At 47.8% G+C, this 18,646-nt stretch overlaps 2 protein-coding genes across 5 annotated transcripts in view; both read left to right on the top strand.

Annotated features, from left to right (window-relative positions):
• Positions 1–5,723, top strand: part of LOC138823660 (cilia- and flagella-associated protein 57) — a 60,667-nt gene extending 54,944 nt beyond the window's left edge. For all 3 annotated transcript variants that reach the window (XM_070017139.1, XM_070017140.1, XM_070017138.1), the window contains exons 22-23: positions 1,592–1,724; positions 5,358–5,723. In XM_070017139.1, coding sequence (XP_069873240.1) covers positions 1,592–1,724; positions 5,358–5,572 — 348 coding nt within the window. In that variant the 3' untranslated portion in view covers positions 5,573–5,723. The remainder of the gene's footprint in view (positions 1–1,591; positions 1,725–5,357) is intronic.
• Positions 5,724–15,317: 9,594 nt separating this feature from the next.
• On the top strand, positions 15,318–18,377 carry LOC138823662 (transmembrane protein 125). 2 transcript variants are annotated; one of them, XM_070017142.1, is made up of 3 exons: positions 15,318–15,442; positions 16,616–16,761; positions 16,995–18,377. In XM_070017142.1, the coding sequence occupies exon 3, from the start codon at positions 17,125–17,127 to the stop codon at positions 17,776–17,778; it is 654 nt and encodes a 217-aa protein (XP_069873243.1). In that variant the 5' UTR covers positions 15,318–15,442; positions 16,616–16,761; positions 16,995–17,124; the 3' UTR covers positions 17,779–18,377. The 2 variants fall into 2 exon arrangements, with proteins under 2 accessions (XP_069873243.1, XP_069873244.1); XM_070017143.1 differs by lacking the exon at positions 15,318–15,442 and adding an exon at positions 16,233–16,461.
• Positions 18,378–18,646: the final 269 nt, after the last annotated feature.

The raw sequence follows: 18,646 nt of genomic DNA, 5'->3' as shown, positions 1-18,646 counted from the left end.
TATAAGCCTCAGCCCTGATCCCAGATCCTAGAAACCTCCATCTTATCAAGACAGTTCCATGCTAAGATATTCCCTAAACTGTAAAGTCCCCACTTTCTATATATCAACAGAGGTTGGCATATGATGGGTACTCAGCACATTAGGATCCAGGGATACTTGTTACACACCAACATGGGGAAGAGTTCCATGGATGCAGCACATATTGATTCCTTTACTTTTCCATGTTGCTCACCAAATAGCATAGTCTCAAGTTCAGGACCCATGTATTATTTCTGTCTATATCACAAGGGCTTAGTAGATGCCCTAGTAATATAGGTTCAAAAAATGAATGGAGCCAGACATTGGTGGCTCACATCTATAATCCTAGCTATTTAGGAAGCTGAGATCTGAAGATCATGGTTCAAAGCCAGCGGGAGAAGAAAAGTCCATGAGATTCAAAAGTCCATGAAACTACCAGAAAACTGGAAGTGGCACTGTAGCTCAAGTGGTAAAGCACTAGCCTTGAGCAAAAAGAGCTCAGGGACAGCTCCCAGGCCCCAAGTTCAAGCCCCATGACCACTACCCACCACCACTAACAATAAAAAGAATGGAAAAATGAAAATAGGCAACAATACTTAAGACCCAGACTAATGGTAGGGTCTGGGTGGGGGATAGTTCAGTGACACAGCATGAACAAAGCATGTACAAAGCACTGGGTTCAATCTCCCAACACACACACACATACACATACACACACACACACACACACACACACACACACACACACACACACATGTGATTGGAATAGAATCTAGCCATGAGGTTTCTCTGATCCTTAAACATAAAAAATGCTTAGGGAAACATTTTTACTGATATTTGAAAATCTATGAATGGTGTTAGAAAAAGCTACATGTAGCTGTAATCCCAGCTACTTGTAATATTAAAGCAGGATGATCAAGAATATAAAGGTCTGCCCAGTCAAATTTAGCAAGACTCTATTTCAAAAACAACAACAACAACAACAACAACAACAAAAAACAAGAGGTATAGCTCAAATGGTAGAAAGCTTGCTTAACAAGTCCAAGGCCTTGGATTCAATCCAAGAAAAGAAAGAAAAAGAAAAAAGGAAAAGAAGGAAGGGGACATGGATGGATGGGAGCAGTACTGAGTCTACCTCAAGGCAAGTTGGCCAGTACTTTCTGAGGCTAGGCAATGTGCAAGATAAAGACTTGAGCCCGGGGCTGGAAAGGTGGCTCAGTGAGAGCCTTGCCTTGCATGCCTGAGGCCCTGGGTTCCATTCCTCAGCACCACATAAGCAGAAAGAAAAAAGCCGGAAGTGGCGCTGTGGCTCAAGTAGTAGAGTGCTGGCCTTGAGCTGAAGAGCTGAGGGACAGTGCCCAGGCCCAGAGTTCAGGCCCCATGACCGACCCCCCCCCACCCCCGCCGCCCTCAAAAAAAAAAAAAAAAGACTTGAGCCCCATAGAGTTAACCTCAGTCCAGACCACCCTGCCCGTCCCTGCCCCTCAACCCTGCAGGAACTGCCCTGCATCTGCCAATCACTCATCCACCCATACTCACTCTTTTTCTTTCTTTCTCTTTTTCTTTTTTGAAGGAAAATGTCTCTCTGATCAAAGAAATTAATGAGCTCCGCAGGGAGCTGAAGTTAACCCGCTCTCAAGTCTATGACCTGGAAGCAGCTTTGAAACTGACCAGGAAAATGAGACCACAAGAACCCGCAGAGATAGGTAATATCACTAGCCAGGAGCTGGGCATTGAGATGGAGGGCCCATCGCACAGCCTTGAGCAGGGCTCCCCTGGCCTCTTCAGGTCTCAGGACACCCTTGGCCTTCTGGGAGCCTCTGTCTACCCTACAAAGGATTTAGGAACCCTTTTCCTCTTCAAACACCAGTCCACAGAGACCCCTGTCTGAAAGCCCCCAGGGTTCACTACAATAGGCCTGCTGTACATTATGTAATATCCCTAGTGGGGTCTGGGGACAGTAGCCTGAAATCAGACACATCAGTATTCTGTAGTGACACATGAATATGCATATAAGCCTCATGAATTTTTTTTTAAAAATTCCATTTTTAAATCTTTGTTTTGCATTTTAGACTTGTGAGGTAAAGGGATTGTGGACATATGCAATTCAAATAAAGACTAAAAGAGAGGAAAATATCAAAAGAGAAGAGGGGAAATAATTTCCCAAGGAATAAGCCATGAGTTGCCAGGCATCACTGGCTCATGCCTATAATCCTAGCTACTCAGGAGGCTGAGATCTGAAGATTGTGGTTTGAAGCCAGCCTGGGCAGTAAAGTCTGTGAGACTCTTATCTCCAGTTAACTACCAACCCCCCCCAAAAAAAAAATTGGAGCTGTGGCTCAAATTGTAGAACACTAGCCTTGAGCAAAAAAGCTCAGAGACAGTGTCCAGACCCTGAGTTCAAGCCCCAGGACTGGCACAAAAAGAAAGCAAATGAAATCCGCAATGCTCTTGGATTTCTGATAGCTACAGTAAAAGGAGAAATAAAGAAATGGAATAGTGTGCACAGTTTACATTATCTTCTAGACAAATAACTTTCTCCTGGCAATAAATTCTATAAGAAACTTACCATGTGGGCCTTTCTGGAAGGGATTTTGAAGAGCAATGGACAATCTTTGTGGGCTTTCAGGTAATAGAGAGACATTCCCCGGTATTTATTTTTTATCTGGGCAAACAATGAAAACCATTTTTATAGAAATTAAACCAGTGAAATTCAAGAATTTTTGCTTTTGGGTGGCTTATATTCAGGAGTAAAACTTAGCTCAAAAACCATAGTCCTGGTGACATCTTTCAGTGTCAGCTGTCTCGTGTACTGTGGCATGGAGGGAAAGCAATTCACTGGGGAGCACATGGGAGTTGTAATTAGAAACTCAGTGGAAAAACTAAACAGTATATTAGACATCTGAAGGGAGAATTTGTAAATTAAAAGAAAAAACAGAGAAAATAGCCAGAGTGCAGCCCAGAGGGACAATGAAAGAGCCAAAAGGTAGAGGATAGAAGAGAATAATCCAGTGTATGACAGACGCCAGACCTCATATTCAGGAACCCCAATGGCTCCCAAGAAAGATAATTAAAAGGAAATAAACATCTAAACTGGAAAATACCAAAACAACCATATTAAAAGCATCACAGAAAAGAGATAGATTGCATACAAAGGAATAAAAATCCCATTGGAGCTGGTCTCCAGAGGCTCACACTTGTAATCCTAGCTATTCATGAGCTGAGATTCAAGGATCATGGTTCAAAGCCAGCCTGGGCAGGAAAGTCCATGAGACTCTTATCTCCAATAAACCACCAAGAAAACCAGAAGTGGTGCTGTGGCTCAAGTAGTAGAGCACTCGTCTTGAGCTGAAGAGCTCAGGGACAGAGCCCAGACTCAGGGTTCAAGCCCATGACCGACCCCCCCCCCAAATATCCCATTGGCATCTGACTTCTCAGTAGCAATAGTGAAAGCCAGAAATGGTGTCTTAACGCCTTCAAAGTGGCAAAGGGTACAAAATGTGCACAGAGTTGTACAGATGAAACCCAAGTTTAAGACCCTACACCTAACCTCCAGGAGTTCTGAATGTCAGGTATGGCCACTCACTGCTATGTGCCAAAAATTTTTTTAAAAAAAATAAGGGACATGATAAAAAGAAAGCAGACTTATTATGGGCCATAAGCAGCTAACTTCTATGAGCTGGCCTTCTAGAAGGCAAAGCCATATCCCAGGATTATTTGCAGGGCAGTGTGGCCAAGATCAGGCATGTTCCAGAAGACAACTGCTATTAGGAGGTCAGCCAGCACCCTACAGTCCCTGGCAGCCCCTGAGCTGCCCTGTGGCTCTGCAGTGTCGGATCCTTTTCCCTTGTGTGTGAGGGAAGAGCTTGCAGAGGCCTACTGATCTCACCAAATCAGTGCACAGCCTAGAGGGCCTTAAAGTCACAATCTGCATCAAGATTCTTGTAACATCTGGAGAACCACTGAGGGTAAAGCAAGGCTGGTGTGGCCAATTGGGCTACACTCCACTGAGTACCTCTAGGACTGCAGCTTCACACACAGGTGAGAACCCCTGGGAAGCCAGATGGTGACTGGACAAGTAGCTGAGTCTAAAGGTTATGATGAGAGAGGTCACTGCCTCTCAGAGCCTTTGCTAGTGACCATGAAAGAGAGGCAGTGGCTGAGGGAACAGGTGAGGAAATAAACAAAAACAAGACACAGGTGAGCTATACAAGCTCAAACAGGTAGATGGGGCAGGGAGGCCTGTGTGTGCTCTGCCTTCCCTGGGTAGACAGCTCTCCCAGGGCCCCAGGACTAGGGTAGAGCTTGTGTGAGGCGATGGTTAGCAGGGAGCAGAGAGAGAAGGGTTCAGGCTTCTCCTGGGAAGAAGGATGAGGTAAGTTAAATGCTCTTTTGGATGGTAGTCCTGTTAGACCAGTTAGAGGCCCAAGGCAATACTAGCCATTGGTGACCACTTCCTCATCAAAACTCTCTCTCTCTCTCCCTCTCTCCCTCTCTCCCTCTCTCCCTCTCTCCCTCTCTCCCTCTCTCCCTCTCCCTCTCTCTCTCTCTCTCTCTCTCTCTCTCTCTCTCTCTCTCTCTCTCTCTCTCTCTCTCTCTCTCTCTCTCTCTCTCTCTCTCTCTCTCTCTCTCTCTTTCTCTCGGCCTTCAATATCTGTTCCTCTCTAGCTTTCCCCCTAGGTCAGCATTAGAGTATTGGCAGTGGGAAGGCTAGACTCTCTTTTCCATTGAGAGTAAACTCAGAAACCATTTAATGAGTAAGAAATGGAGTAGTCTAGAAAGACAAGGTCTGAGCCAGAGGGCTTGAGCCCAAGCAGTAAAAGGTTGTGTCAAGAAATGGCAGACTGGTGTGTGAACAGTGTTCATGATGAAGGACCCTGGATAGTACAGAGCAAGGGGAAGCCACAGGAGTGGATGTGGATGTGACACAGAAGCCAAGGTCATTACTGCTGGGAGTCCAGCCCCAGGAGCCTAAGAATAGGATGCTAAAAGGAGGAGGAGACTGGTGGCTTAGAAGGCTGCAGAGTACACAAGGATGTGCCACCTGGCCAAGGCTTGGGGAATGGGAGGAAGAGCAGCCTCCCCTGGACAAGTCCTCAGCCCAGGTACCTGGAGACCAAGAAGGGGCTGGGTTGGGATCGTGCTCAGCTTTTGCCTTATCACTCCAAAGTGTAGCTCTTCATTTCTCTGTCTCTCCGTGAGCCAGTGAAGTAGCCTGCTTTATCTCTGTCCCCCCAACACTTAGAATTTAGTTTCTTCCTGCTGTAGATGCCCAGTGAATATTAAGAGGGATGGGTGCAGCAAACTGGCCAATTTTCTCCTCCTTGTGACCCTTACAGCACCCACTACAGACAAGGCCCCTGTCTCTCCTACCATGAGATTGAATGAGCAAGAAGAAACCGAGAGAATCATCGAAATGCAACGCCTAGAAATCCGGCGCCTTAGAGACCAGATACAAGAACAAGAGCAGATCCCAGGGTTCCACACCATTGCTGGGATCCGGCTCCCTTCCCTCATTGATTCAGAGGTAGATTTTGAAGTGCATGCCAAGTGACTCCTCTGGTAAGCCATTTCCAGCCACAGCCGGAAGTACCTAGGCCCAAGGATCTGTCACTAGCCTAGACTCATCCCTGCAGCTCTGCCCCACTGACCCCACTGACCTCTTCATCTTGTCCTGGAGATCTGGAGACATAGAATAAAGGTTCTTGCCCACAACCTTGTCCAACTTCTGCTTAACTAAATGGCTCTGGGCAGGACAGGGAAAGAGGGGAGCCTGAGGACTAGGGCCCCCTGCTCACCCAAAGCTACTGAGGGTTGTTTTGTGTGGGAATTAGGCTGCTTGGACTGCAGAGATCATGTAGGAGTTGAGGCAGCCTTCCTACCTGCTGCTCTTCCTCCTGGGCCTGAGGACCCGGCTGCCTGCTTACATCTTAGCGAGGCCCACCTGCTACTTCCTTCTTGGTTTTCTCTACTGCAAGCTAAATCGAAAGCAAACAATACCTCCTACAGTTTCTTTTCCTGCATGAAATGCAATAAGACTGAGGAGTATGTGAGCACACGTGTACTCATGCGCATGTGTATGTCATGCATGTGTGTTACATGCATGTTGCATGTTGCAAACCTAGGGCCTTTCAAATGCTAGGTAAGTGCTCTACTACTACGCTATATCTCCAGCCTTGTTTCTAAGGAGATATGTAAGGGTGACAGAAAAGATAATATGAGCAAAGTAATAGGCAGGTCAATGTTAAAATATTTCCCCAAGATCTTATACTACCTGCACACTTGGTTCTTAGGACTACAGACAGACCTCTGCTCTTCTTTCTAGACTTGTCATTGTTCTGCATACTCTCCCCAGCTATTCACTTCTAGAGGCCACATTTTCTCCTCTAATTCCCCACTCTAGGAGACCTGGCCACATGTAAGTACCAGAAAAGAGACTCCCTGATGCACTGAAGAGCAAAGGAGTATAAGCCAAATGTCCCTGGCTTCTACCTTTAGAGATAAGATTTCCTGTGCAAGCCTCCAGTCCCTTCTTGTCTCTGCTAGATCACTACAGCTATCATCTCCAGCTTCCTACCTTTTCCTGCTACTTTACCAACTCTGAGTACTGTTCTCGGATTCATTTTCACAGAAGAACTGGCTCTCCTGAAAGTACAAGGCAGAGGCCATACAGCAGAAAGTTGGCAGGGTTGCATGGGCTCACCACTAAAGACCACATCACCATGCCTGCACCCTATCAGCAGCCAGCTCACCTTCTCCATTCTAGTGTGCACCTCAGCATATCCCAGGAATAGGAAACAATTCAAGCAACCTTGAGAGGCTCATCTACAAAAAGAATCCCATTACTTTATCATGCCACGTAGTTGATCTCTTGTGGTCCTAACTAGTATCTGGACTTTACCTTTGAAGAAGAAACTGGCTTGAAATGAGACAGTAGGTGCAGTGGGAGAGTTAGGGTATAGGAGTCAGCAGACCCAGATTGTGCAGAGCCCTGAAATCACATGGAAGTTATAGACGAGAATCTAGAAGCCAGTGCTAAGCTGCTGTTAGTCACTGCACCTGCCTTCCTCTCCTTTGCCACACTGGCCTCCTTTAAGCTCTCATAGTAGGCCACGGATTCCCTGCCCCTGGGTCTTTCCACATCCTCCTTCCTCTCCAGAGAGTGCTCTTGCCCCACACCTCCCTCACATCTTAGCCTAAATGTCATTTCCTCTGAAAGCCAATGCTTAACATACCCTATCTACATTATTCTGGCCATATGGTTTTCCTCAGTGGCCCTCACCATGCCATGTCTGTTCGGTTTAATATCTTCCTCTCCTACCAGAAGAGTTCCATGTTGGGCAAGAGCTGAGTCTCAAACTCAATTGGGTATTCAAATATGGCAGTGATTGAGGGAATCCAATATTAGAGACAGGGGCCCAGTTAGGAAGAAGTTATGGGTGTCCTGGTGTGAAAGGCTGATAGTTTGGACAAAGATGATGACAGAGGGGAGGAAGAGGAGTGAACTCCTCTGAATGAAGACTAGTAGGAGTTACCCAAGCCAGAGGAGAGCGAGAACAACCTGGGAAGAAGACAAAGGCAAAGGAAATGGAGGCTCTGGAAATTCTGGGAATTCACAGTGGTTAGGAAACGTCAATAGTCAGAGAATGGGCGTTTCAACTGAAAAAAAAAAAACAAAAAAAAACCATCTTTGATTCCAGATGGACCTTACTTTATAGATGAGGAAAACAAAGCCATGAGGAATAAAAGGTCCGTGGTCACACAGGAAGAACCAGAGTTGTAGCCCCATGGTCCAGTGGACTCCCAATCTATGTTCTTATGCTCTGTAGTGGAGAGATGCCCAGGCCACATGATAGGCCACAGGACACAAGTTATATGAATGTGACTCCCAGAGGGTCTAAACCAGAAGGAAAAGAGGCAGAGGACTCCCAAGCTGAGCTAACCTGAGCCTTACCTACACCTGACTGGCTGCTATACAGCTGGTGGGGAGATTGAGGGAGAAGCAAGTCCAGGCCAGAGGAGAGCCCCATCCCTGCAGAACATGGTACTTTGACCAGCAGGTCAGCAGTGTGTTTTCTTGGCTACACAGGTGTAAACACAGCTTCTTATTAGTGAACTGGAGCCGGGGGTACAATCTTGTTTAGCTCTCTACATTCTGGTATGAGTACTCCTCCATCCTGGTTCTCCAGCTACTGCCTCTCACACCTCCCTTCACTTTGCCTAATTGGACTCCATGGGGAGGCTGGAGGCATCCACTTCCTCTACCCAAGGTTTCTGGTTGATTGTTGGTAGAGTAGGCCTGGCTGTCACTTCCTCCCACAGCAGCAGATGGGCCCTCCTAGCCCCACCTGTCCCCCGCCAGATGACTAGACATGGATCCATGGACCCCACGCTTACCCTCTAGTTGCCTCCATCAGTGAGCTCTGGAGATCTGTACAATTCTGATAGGAGAGCTGGTGCTGCTGGAGGCTGCTGTGCCATTGTGATATATAAGCCTCCAGAATCCTTTCTGTCTGGACCTCAGACATCCATTGGGCCTCTTCTGACATCCCTGTTTCCTCAGCACCAAAGAACCCTGCCTTGCAGTCAGGGTCTGACATCAATGTCTGTTTTTCCTCACTGCTTCTTACACAAAGCATTGCCAGCCATTACCCATCTAGATGTTCAACCAGCTGTTCCCATGAGGTGCCCGAGGGGTATGGTGCACCTGGGGATATTTGTCTGTGTGCCTAGGTAGTACCTAGGCAAATACACCTCCAAATCATTGCTGTGGATTTGGAGTGAGAAGTGAGGGAGAAGGCATCTCAGACCAGGAGTGGGCTCTTTCCCAGAGTCCCCCAAGTCCACTGGAGGTCCAGGGACCTGCACAACCTTTCAGCATGTCTGAGATACAGTGGATTTATGATTAAGTAAAACCAGCTGTGTGCCACACCAGCAGCAAGGCCTTTCTGCAGCACTCCTGATCACCTACTAGAGTCAGTAGTGTACAGATTTTTTTCTTTTTATTGCGCATCTACTGTGTCATAGGATAGGGTTTGGAAGGGGCAATGACAGTAGACTAGAACCTATTAAAGATATACTTCATGTATTCAATGTATTGGAATTAATGCATTCTAGTTTTGATCACAGAAGCTTTGGGTGCCCTTCTTTGGCTGGATTCCAGATGGCTCAGGTCAAGAAAGAGAGTTTCTTACCTGGCTAAGGGGTGGGGGTGGGGGGACAGTCTCATGGACTGTCTTTGGCAGAGTAGCCTGAAACACTGCTGGGGACCTGCCTCCTCTTGTCCTTGCCTCTCTGCAGAGATCAGTTGTCATTGCCAGCTCAGCTGGCAGAGGTTGCTTTAGCACCTCACCATAGTAGAAGCCTTCAAGCTAAAATGAAATATCCAACTTAATTTAAGTGACCAAAACAGAGTACCAGGGCTCAAGCTCAAATCTGGAGCCTCCCCCTCTATCCAGTCAACAGGTGAGTCACAAAATATAATTCTGGCGCAAAGGATGGTCATTGTGAGTGAGACCGATGCTCCACCAAGCAGGGAGAGTGGGGAGCTGCTTGGAACACCGAAGACCTGCAGCTGCCCTGTTCTATGTGTCCTACAGGCCACCCCTGCATCTCCCACACCTGAGCAATACCTGGCCCAGAGAACCCACAGAGGAAATGTTTACTGAATGAATGCATTCTCTTCTTTAACCTCTCTCACAACTAAATACACAGACTAAATGCTGGGTATTCCCATTTTACAAATAAAGAGAAGGAGGCCCACAGAGGGTAAGCATGGTTTCCAAAGTTATACAAATAGAACTGAAAATTAAAACTTGAACTTTGGTATTGATATTCCTCCAGCACTCAGAAAGAATGACATCACCCCATTCATAAGGAAATGGAAAGACTTGGGGAAAAAATCACATTAAGTGACGTAAGCCAAAGAAACAGAGACTCCATGGTTTCCCTCATTTGTAATAATCAGTACATGTCTAGGATAGTCCTAGCAGTGGATCACAATAGCACAATAGCTATGTACATATGACCAAATAAAATGATGCTAATTGGAATGAACTCCAAGATATGGAAACAAGAGGATTTTTTTAATGCACTGTCTGAAGTTATTTCTTTTGTCTTTCTTTTTTCTTTGTTTTATCACCTGTTGTTATTGTTTTTGACTTTGGTACCCTGTGTCTTATACATACACACACACACACACACACACACACACACACACACACACACACACACACACACACATTTGATTAGGGGAATGGAAGGAGAAAACAAAATGGTGAGACAAAGGACAAAGGGTGAACCAATGCAACAGCAATACTCACAAGATACTATGTTGGAAATGAATTTTACAACTTGGTGGAGGGGAGAAGAGGAGCTGGGGAGGGAAAATGGGAGAAAATGAGGGAGGGGTTACACTGTTCGACAAGAAATGCACTCACTACCTTACCTGTGTAACTGTAACCCCTCTGTACATCACCTTTATAATACAATAAAATAGTACTAAAAAAAAAATTAAAAACCTTGAAGATCCCACTAGCTCCCTCTAGCTCCAAAACAGTGTGGTTTCTACTATTGCGTCTAGTATGGGTGGGTGGGTGCGTGCATGCGTGCGTGCGTGTGTGTGTGTGCATGTGTGTGTGTGTGTGTGTGTGTGTGGCTAGTGTAGGGATTTGAACTCAGGGCCTCAGCACTGTACCTTAAAAGTCTTTTTCACTCAAGGCTAGTGCTCTATCACTCAAACCACACCTCTACTTCCAGCTTTTTGCTGATTAATTGAGGATAATAGGCTCACAGACTTACCTCCCTAGTCTGGTTTTAGGCTGTGATCCTCAGATCTCAGTCTTTTAAATAGCTAGAATAACAGGCATGAGCAAACTGTTTCCACAGTTTGCTTATTCATTTATGACTCTCTATTGCACTAAATGTCAGGCCTATTCTAGGAGCCAGGACCACAACAGTGAGCAAACAGAGCCAAATCTTTTCTTTCACCAAACTTCCATTACAACAGGGAAATAGACAATAATCTAGACAGATAAGAAAACTATATATCATATTACAGAGGGGCAAGTGTTAGGGGGAAACATACAGGAATAGAGGAAATGAAAGAAAGAAAGGCATGGGGATAGGAAATATTGGGCAGACTGTGACTGTAGACCAGGTGGCCTGGAAAGCCTCACTGAGGAGGTAACAGTTGAGTACATTCTTGAAGGAAAGAAAAGATAGAGCTACGTGGGAGAAAAGCATTCCAGGCAGAGGGAAGAGCCAGCACAGAGGCCCCAAGGTGGTACACACGAGGTCCAAGAATGACTTAAAGATAGTAGAAGGAGCCAGGCACCAGTGGTTCACATCTATAATCCTGGCTACACAGGAGGCTGAGATCTGAGGATTGCCATTCCAAGCCAGCCCTGTCAGGAAAGTCAGTGAGACTCTTATTTCCAATTAACCACCAGAAAATGGAAGTGGTGCTGAACTAGTTGCTAGAGCAACTAGCCATGAGTGAAAAAGCTCATGGACAGTGCCTAGGCCCTGTCAACAATGAAAGAGGGAGAAGGAAGGGGTCTCTTCAGCTTCCTGATTGAGCATACTATAAAATGGGAACATGGCAGACTGGGGCAGATGGCCCTCCAGTTTTCCCCCATCTTCAATCTATCCACGGCCTTCCAGTGCATCTGAGAGCAAGTCAGACTCACACCTCCCCATGTGTGCCTCCTTGCTTTCCTCCTCCTCCTCAATCTCCCCCTCCTCCTCTTCCTCCAGGCCTCTTTTACTGCTCATCTCAGAGGTCAACAACTTCTGCTCTGGGGACAGAGTCCAACAGCTCTGTGCAGAGCCTCCCTTCTCCAGGATCACTTAACAGGAGCCAGAACTAAAACAAAGACTTGCCCAGTCAATGTTTAAACTGAGAATTCTTTAGGCTTTGTTCCCCACTACTACCACATACTTCAAAGTCCCAAGGGAAGGAGAAAAGGAGGGGAAAGTTCATGGATCTCCTGCCCTGGCTTTACCCAGGACGTCTGGCAAGCAACTCTGCCTGGAACCAGACCCTCCTTGGGATCAGAAGGATAAATAAATAGCTAACATATACAGGAGGAATCCACAGCTGACAAGCCTGCCAGGATCTGTGCCTCTTCGTTATAAAAGAGACACTCTTATAATGTCTTGCAGAGTGGCCGAATAAATGTCTACCAATACCATACCAGCATCATTCACGTCCAGACTGCACCATAGCAGCCAGCCCTCGGTATCCTTTTCTATAGGAGGAGAATTCAGTGAGAACATAAGCACAGCCAAATGTGGTAATTGAGCACTTTAAATGTGGCCAGTTTAAATTGAGATGTGCTGAGAGTATAAAATACACTCCAAGCTGGGTGCTGGTGGCTCACGCCTGTAATCCTAGCTACTCAGGAGGCTGAGATCTGAGGATCGCAGTTCAAAGCCAGCCTGGGCAGGAGAAACCATGAGACTCCTATCTCCAATAAACCACCAGAAAACTGGAAGTGGCACTGTAGCTCAAGTGGTAGAGCGCTCGCCTTGAGCTGAAGAGCTGAGGGACAGCGCCCAGGCCCAGAGTTCAAGCCCCACGGCCAACAAAAAAAAAAAAAAAATACACTCCAGGTTTCAAGACTTGTGCAAAATAAAAGACTGCCTAATGGGTCAGACACTGGTGGCTTATGCCTGTAATCCTAGTAACTCAGGAGGCTAAGACCTGAGGATTGTGGTTCAAAGCCAGCTGGGGCAGGAAAATCTGTGAGACTCCTCTCCAGTTATCTAGAAAAAAAATAGAAGTGGAGTTGTGGTTCAAGTGGTAGAACTCCAGCCATGAGCAAAAATGTTAAACAAGAGTATGAGGCCCTGAGTTCAAGAACAAGTACCAGCATGAGAGAGAGAAAAAAAAAAAAAGAAAGAGAGAGAGAGAGAGGAGAGATTGTCAAACAGTGTGTGTATATTAAAATGTATTTGAAATTGAGATATATTCATTTTGATGCTTTAATTTCTATTATGTTTATCAACTGTGCTGATATGGAGTAATCACCACCACCTGTCATGGGGGGTACAGGTGCAGTTGGGGGGGGCATGGAGGTCAGGCACTATTACTTTGTGAATTAGAAATTATCCTGTTTTTCTTTTTTATTTCATACCCATCAGAAGGAGATACACCGTCCACATGCATCCCCAGAACATTCAAGTTCCCATATACCCTGGACCAAACTTGTCTTTCTGGTTTCATTTCCGTGCTCACTGCAGAAATCCTCCACACTGGTCAGTTCATACTTTTATTTATCCAGCGATCATCCAACAAATACTTAGTGGTTATTTCCCCATGTGCAGGTTACTGAGTACAGGCTACTGGGGGCAGGGTGGTTAGCCCTGTACCTGCTGGAGATCACATATTTGGGAAGGGGGATGACACACAACTGAATAGAGGGTGATTAAACACAATGCAGTATGAGCAGTTGTGGAGAAAGTATAGAGTCTATGAATGCAAGCCAAACCAGCCTGCAGGTCAGAGAGGGCTTCCTGGAGAAGATGACAGCTCAGCTGAAGAATTGCGTTGGCCAGACTAAGGCTCAAGAGTAATAAATATCTCTAGTAGAGAGAACTCTTGAGTACAAAAACCAGAAGAGCAAGTAGAGGGCAGGGCTGCAGTACTGAGGGATAGACACTCCTGACCGGAGGGGCTGCAGGAGCCTGGGGAAAGAGGACGTTTATTTATGGGCATATATTCCCAAGTGTTTTGGTAAAGGCTTCTACTCCTCCTTTTAGCCTCCCTAGCTACATGGGACAGGCCTATCAGGGCCCGGGCATTTGAAACTTGGAAAGAGACACAAAGCACTGGTTGGTTGCACAAGGCTCTGGTTAGAAGTACCAGTATCTTTAGTGTGGTCTTGTTTGTGAACATTTGGGTAAATGCCCAAAAGCGGGATTGCTGGGTCATAGGGGAGCTCTATGTGGAATCTTTTGAGGAACCTCCATGCTGCTTTCCAAAGTAGCTGAACAAGTTTACCTTCCCACCAACAATGCAGTAAGGTTCCCTTCTGTCCACATCCCCTCCAGCATCAGTTGGCAAACTAAAGCTACCAGCACGACTATGTTTATTGCAGCATTATTTACCATAGCTAAGATATGGAACCAACCCAGATGCCCCTCAGTAGATGAATGGATCAAGAAAATGTGGTATATATACACAATGGAATTCTATGCCTCCATCAGAAAGAATGACATTGCCCCATTTGTTAGGAAATGGAAAGGCTTGGGAAAAATTATATTAAGTGAAGTAAGCCAGGCCCAAAGAAACATAGGTCCCATGGTTTCCCTTATTTGCAATATCTAGTATATGTCTGAGTCAAGCAGAAAAGGTCAGATAAGGTGATGTTAGGGAAATGAACCCTAAGATATGTATTCAATTTTTTTTCTTTCATGCGATTGTTTCTAACACATATATAAGATTATTTCTTTGTTGCTTTGTATGTCCCTCCCCCACAGTATAACCCCTGCTTTCACTGTATTTGATGTCGGTATAATTTGTGGAGGGGAAGGGGAAAAACAAATCGTTTAAATAGAGATACAAGTGGACCCATTGCAACAATGAGATGTACAAGTCGTTATGTTGAAAACGAACTTTACAACTTGGGGGGGGGGCGGGGAGGATTGTGGGGGAGGATGGGAAGGGGAAACAAAGGAGGAGGCTACAATGCTTGATAAGAAATGTACTCATTATCTTGCCCATGTAATTGTAACCCCTCTGTACAGTATTTTCACAATTAAAAAAAAAAAAAAGAAAAAGAAAAAAGAAGTACCGGGATCATCTGGTGCTGAGCTTTGGGGCTGAGGATGGTTTTTGAGGCTGTCATTGGATTTGAGGGACTAAACTCGGGAGCAGGAAGTCCATATTGGTGATTGAAGGGACTGGGTGGTTGGGGTACCACCTAAGGCCAGAGTCTGTTGACGTTAGGAGCTAGAGCTTGGATTTTAAACCAGATGAGGGAGGGATTGGGTTTGGGATTGGAACTGGGATGAAGGTGGAGGGGAGATTCCTAGGTAGGGCTTAGGACAAACATCTGGGGCTAGGGGAGGTCTCGATAGTGGAGCTGAAGCTAAAGTAGCTTTGCAGCTGGGAACTGGGCTAGAACTCAGGCTTTGGGGCAGCCAACCTTCTTGCCACCTTCCAGGTCTCCAGCCCTAACTGCAGCAGACAGAAGCCCCTCCCTTCCTAGGAATGTCTCTGCCCAGCCGAAGGAGCAGCGCCACGTCAGCCAATCGGCTCACGCCCTGCCCTAGAAACACCTGTTAATCCCGCTCCCTCCTGGCTCACCTGAGTGCAGGTTGGGTAGGCAGGTGAAGCGTCTCCCCGGAAACGGAGCTAACGTGCTCCACCTGTCCAGCCCAGTCTTCTCAAATCGGATCCAGCACCTCCAGGCCCTTCGTAAGTGCCCTACACCCCCTCCCCGAACCCACCCCCGACTTTCTCCCACTCTTCCTCTGAGAACCTCCACCCCACCCCCAGCCTGGGCCGCTGTGCCAGTATACCTGTGCCAGCACTTTCAGACATGCAAACCACAGCCCAGGAGAATGCTGGGACTGACTCTGCACAGGGCCTCTCCCCTGTCTCCCCTGGGAGCGCCTGTACCTGCCCCACCCATACCTGCCCCACCCACTTTCGGTGCCCTTTTTAGGGACTGAGGAGGAGGCATACCCCTGTAGGGTATAAATCGTGCACAGCTATGTCCTTTCCTGGAGGGATCCAGGATCTCTGTCCTCTGCCCCATCCTGTTGCAGAGGTTCACTTAAAAAGCATACCTTGAGTCTCCCTCCTTGCTGACTGTCTCCCGTCTGTGACGATCATTGCCATTATCCTCACTTTGTAGATAAAGGAGACAGAGGGTCTAAGAAGAAAACTTCTGGGGCTTCCTGTCTTGCTCTAAGCACCTATCCTGGACTCCTAGGTCCCTGTTCTCAGCAACCCACAAACAGGCACCTTACGTGAACCAACAGGCCCCGCTTCCTTCTGTCTAGTGCAGAAGCAAAGTGGGCTCCTTGAAGGCAGAGCCCAAAGCCACTTTATTTTGGGGCAGTGTGAAGCATATGGACTGTCCTTTGGAGGACAGGTTAAATGAGTAACCACTGGGAAGGGCTGGGCTGGGGTTCAAGTCCATAGCCCTCCCTTGGAGGCTGCACCAATTTGAAGAAATCATGGAGGAAGATGGCACCCAGGAAGGGAGCAGGAGAGGAGAGGGAACAATAGGGAACAGAAGGAGAAAGATCACGGGGTGGGGGTAGGGGGCTGTACAGACATGTTTAAAGGCAGGCCTAAGAGTGGCAGAGGGAGATGAGGAGTCTGGGAGGGTGGTGGTGCCACCCCAGATGAGGAACACACAAGAGGAGCAGGTATGGGGTAAGGTGACACCGTTTGGGCCGGGACCTGTTGCATCAGGGATGACTATGGTATGTAAAGACGCTATTTGGCTCAGGAAGGGGCTTTGGGCTGGGGCAAAGAATTTGGAACTGGCATCTTTTGTTGCCAGTCCAGCGTCTGATTGCTGGTTCCAGAAGGGTTAAGTAATCAACCCCCCTCCTTCCCCACAACTCCCTCACCCAGGCACCAGCAGTGACAGCTGAGGCCATGTGAGTCTGATCCTGAATGAGGCTTTATCTCTGGCTGTTCATCTCATCATCCACTGTGTCACCAGCTCCCTCGGGCCAGCCAGGATGGGACAGGCAGCCAAGAAAGCCAACGCCGGAGAGGTCAGGGGCTGGGCAAAGGGATTCCTTGGAGGGGAGAGGGGTTGCTCTGTGTGAGATGGAATTCTTCTGGGGTCACTAGAAATGCTTTCCCTAGGGGTGGTGCAGAGGCAGGGACTTTGGGGGACAGCATGGAACACTGGGGAAGATACTCAGGGCTCTTTCCCCCAAGGCTCCTGGGTGAGACCATGAGGGCTAGGGTGGGTGGAGATAACACTATGATCCCACCCCTGCAGGTGATGGTACCCGCAGCCTGGACTGAGAAAGGAACAAGACCTGCGGCCTGTAGCTGCAAAGCAGGTGGTGGAGTCACCCGGCCATGAGCTGCACCCTCTGAGGACCGGCGCTGCCCCTGCCTGACCAAGCATGTCAGAACAAGCTCAAGCCCCAACGGGCCAAGGACTGCCCCCCGATGTGCTGGCAGAGCAGGTGGAGCTATGGTGGTCGCAGCAACCCCGGCGCTCACTTCTGTGTTTCTCTGTGGCTGTGGGCCTTGTGGCTGGCTGTGGGGCAGGCGGTGTGGCACTGCTGTCCTCCACCAGCAGCCGCTCCGGAGAATGGCGCCTAGCCGTGGGCACTGTGCTCTGCCTCCTGGCCCTGCTGGTTCTAGTAAAGCAGCTGATGAGCTCGGCCGTACAGGACATGAACTGCATCCGCCAGGCCCACCATGTAGCTCTGCTTCGCAGTGGGGGAGGGGCTGATGCTCTTGTGGTACTGCTCAGTGGCCTCGTATTGCTTGTCACTGGCTTGACCCTGGCTGGACTGGCTGCTGCTCCTGCCCCGGCTCGGCCACTGGCTGCCATGCTGTCTGTGGGCATTGCCCTGGCTTCCCTGGGCTCACTCTTGCTGCTGGGTCTGCTGCTATATCAGGTGGGTGTGAGTGGACACTGCCCTGCCATCTGTGAGACCCCCTCCACCTACAGTGGCCACAGCGGCAACAGCAGCATCTTCAGCATCTCAGGACAGCTATCTTCTGGTCAGCGACATGAGACCACCTCCAGCATTGCCAGCCTCATCTGACAAAGCCAGGACCCTCCTTCCCATGGCCTGCCTCAGTGTCCCCAGAACCATACCAGGTCATGCCTGGGTACATGAATAATATGTGTGCATGTGTGTGACAGTGTACATGCGTCTCAGCACGGGGTCAGTTCTTCTATGGGATTGCATGCTGTCCGATTAGGAGGCCATCTGTGTACCTACACCACCACACCAGGCAAGGTTAGTGTGTCTCCTTGGAACTGAGGGTTTGTATCTGTGAACTGTCATTCTGCCTGTCTGGGGTCTCTGAGTAGGGAAATCCTTGAAGATCCCTAAACTGCAGCCTTGACCCATAACACCATTAGGGATTTTCATGAGGATGGCTGTTGTCCACTTAGAACTGTATGGTTCACTGGGAACCATGACTGGAGGCAAAGCTGGAGGGACATGGGCTCCAGAAGGAGATAGGCCTAAATTGGAATCCCCCTCTAGAGCCTACAGCTGGGACCTCAGGACTAAGCCTCTGTGGCTTCAATGTCTTGATGATCATTTCACCATTGTTTATGAGGATTAAATGTCATCATGAATGGAGGGATTGGGCTCTTGACAGATGTGCAATAAAATGATAGCTGCTATTGTCATCACGTCATCTTCACCTCACCCTCTCACCTCGGAGACCTTCCTTCCCTCTACTCCACCCCTATCTTGTCCATGGCTAGCTCTTTGCTTCCACCTTAGCTTATCAATGCTGCCTTTAAGATGTCTTCAGCCAGGCCTCAGGTGTCTTCTCCTCTCAGGGAATAAGGAGCAATAAGGGGAGAAGAGAAAATGGCTTTGTGGATACACAGGTTTGGGAAAACAGTGGGTTTCTAGTCCCAGAGACAGGGATGGGGAGCCTGAGTCCATCACA

Source organism: Dipodomys merriami, unplaced genomic scaffold (genome assembly GCF_024711535.1).
Source record: "Dipodomys merriami isolate MVZ:Mamm:240054 unplaced genomic scaffold, mDipMer1.0.p SCAF_121, whole genome shotgun sequence".
Classification (NCBI taxonomy): domain Eukaryota; kingdom Metazoa; phylum Chordata; class Mammalia; order Rodentia; family Heteromyidae; genus Dipodomys; species Dipodomys merriami.
This window is presented reverse-complemented; position numbering and strand designations above follow the sequence as displayed.

What these genes read in the sequence shown, in the direction of transcription:
- LOC138823662 (XM_070017142.1), top strand. Translation starts at nt 17,125, where the DNA reads ATGTCAGAACAAGCTCAAGCCCCAACGGGCCAAGGACTGCCCCCCGAT.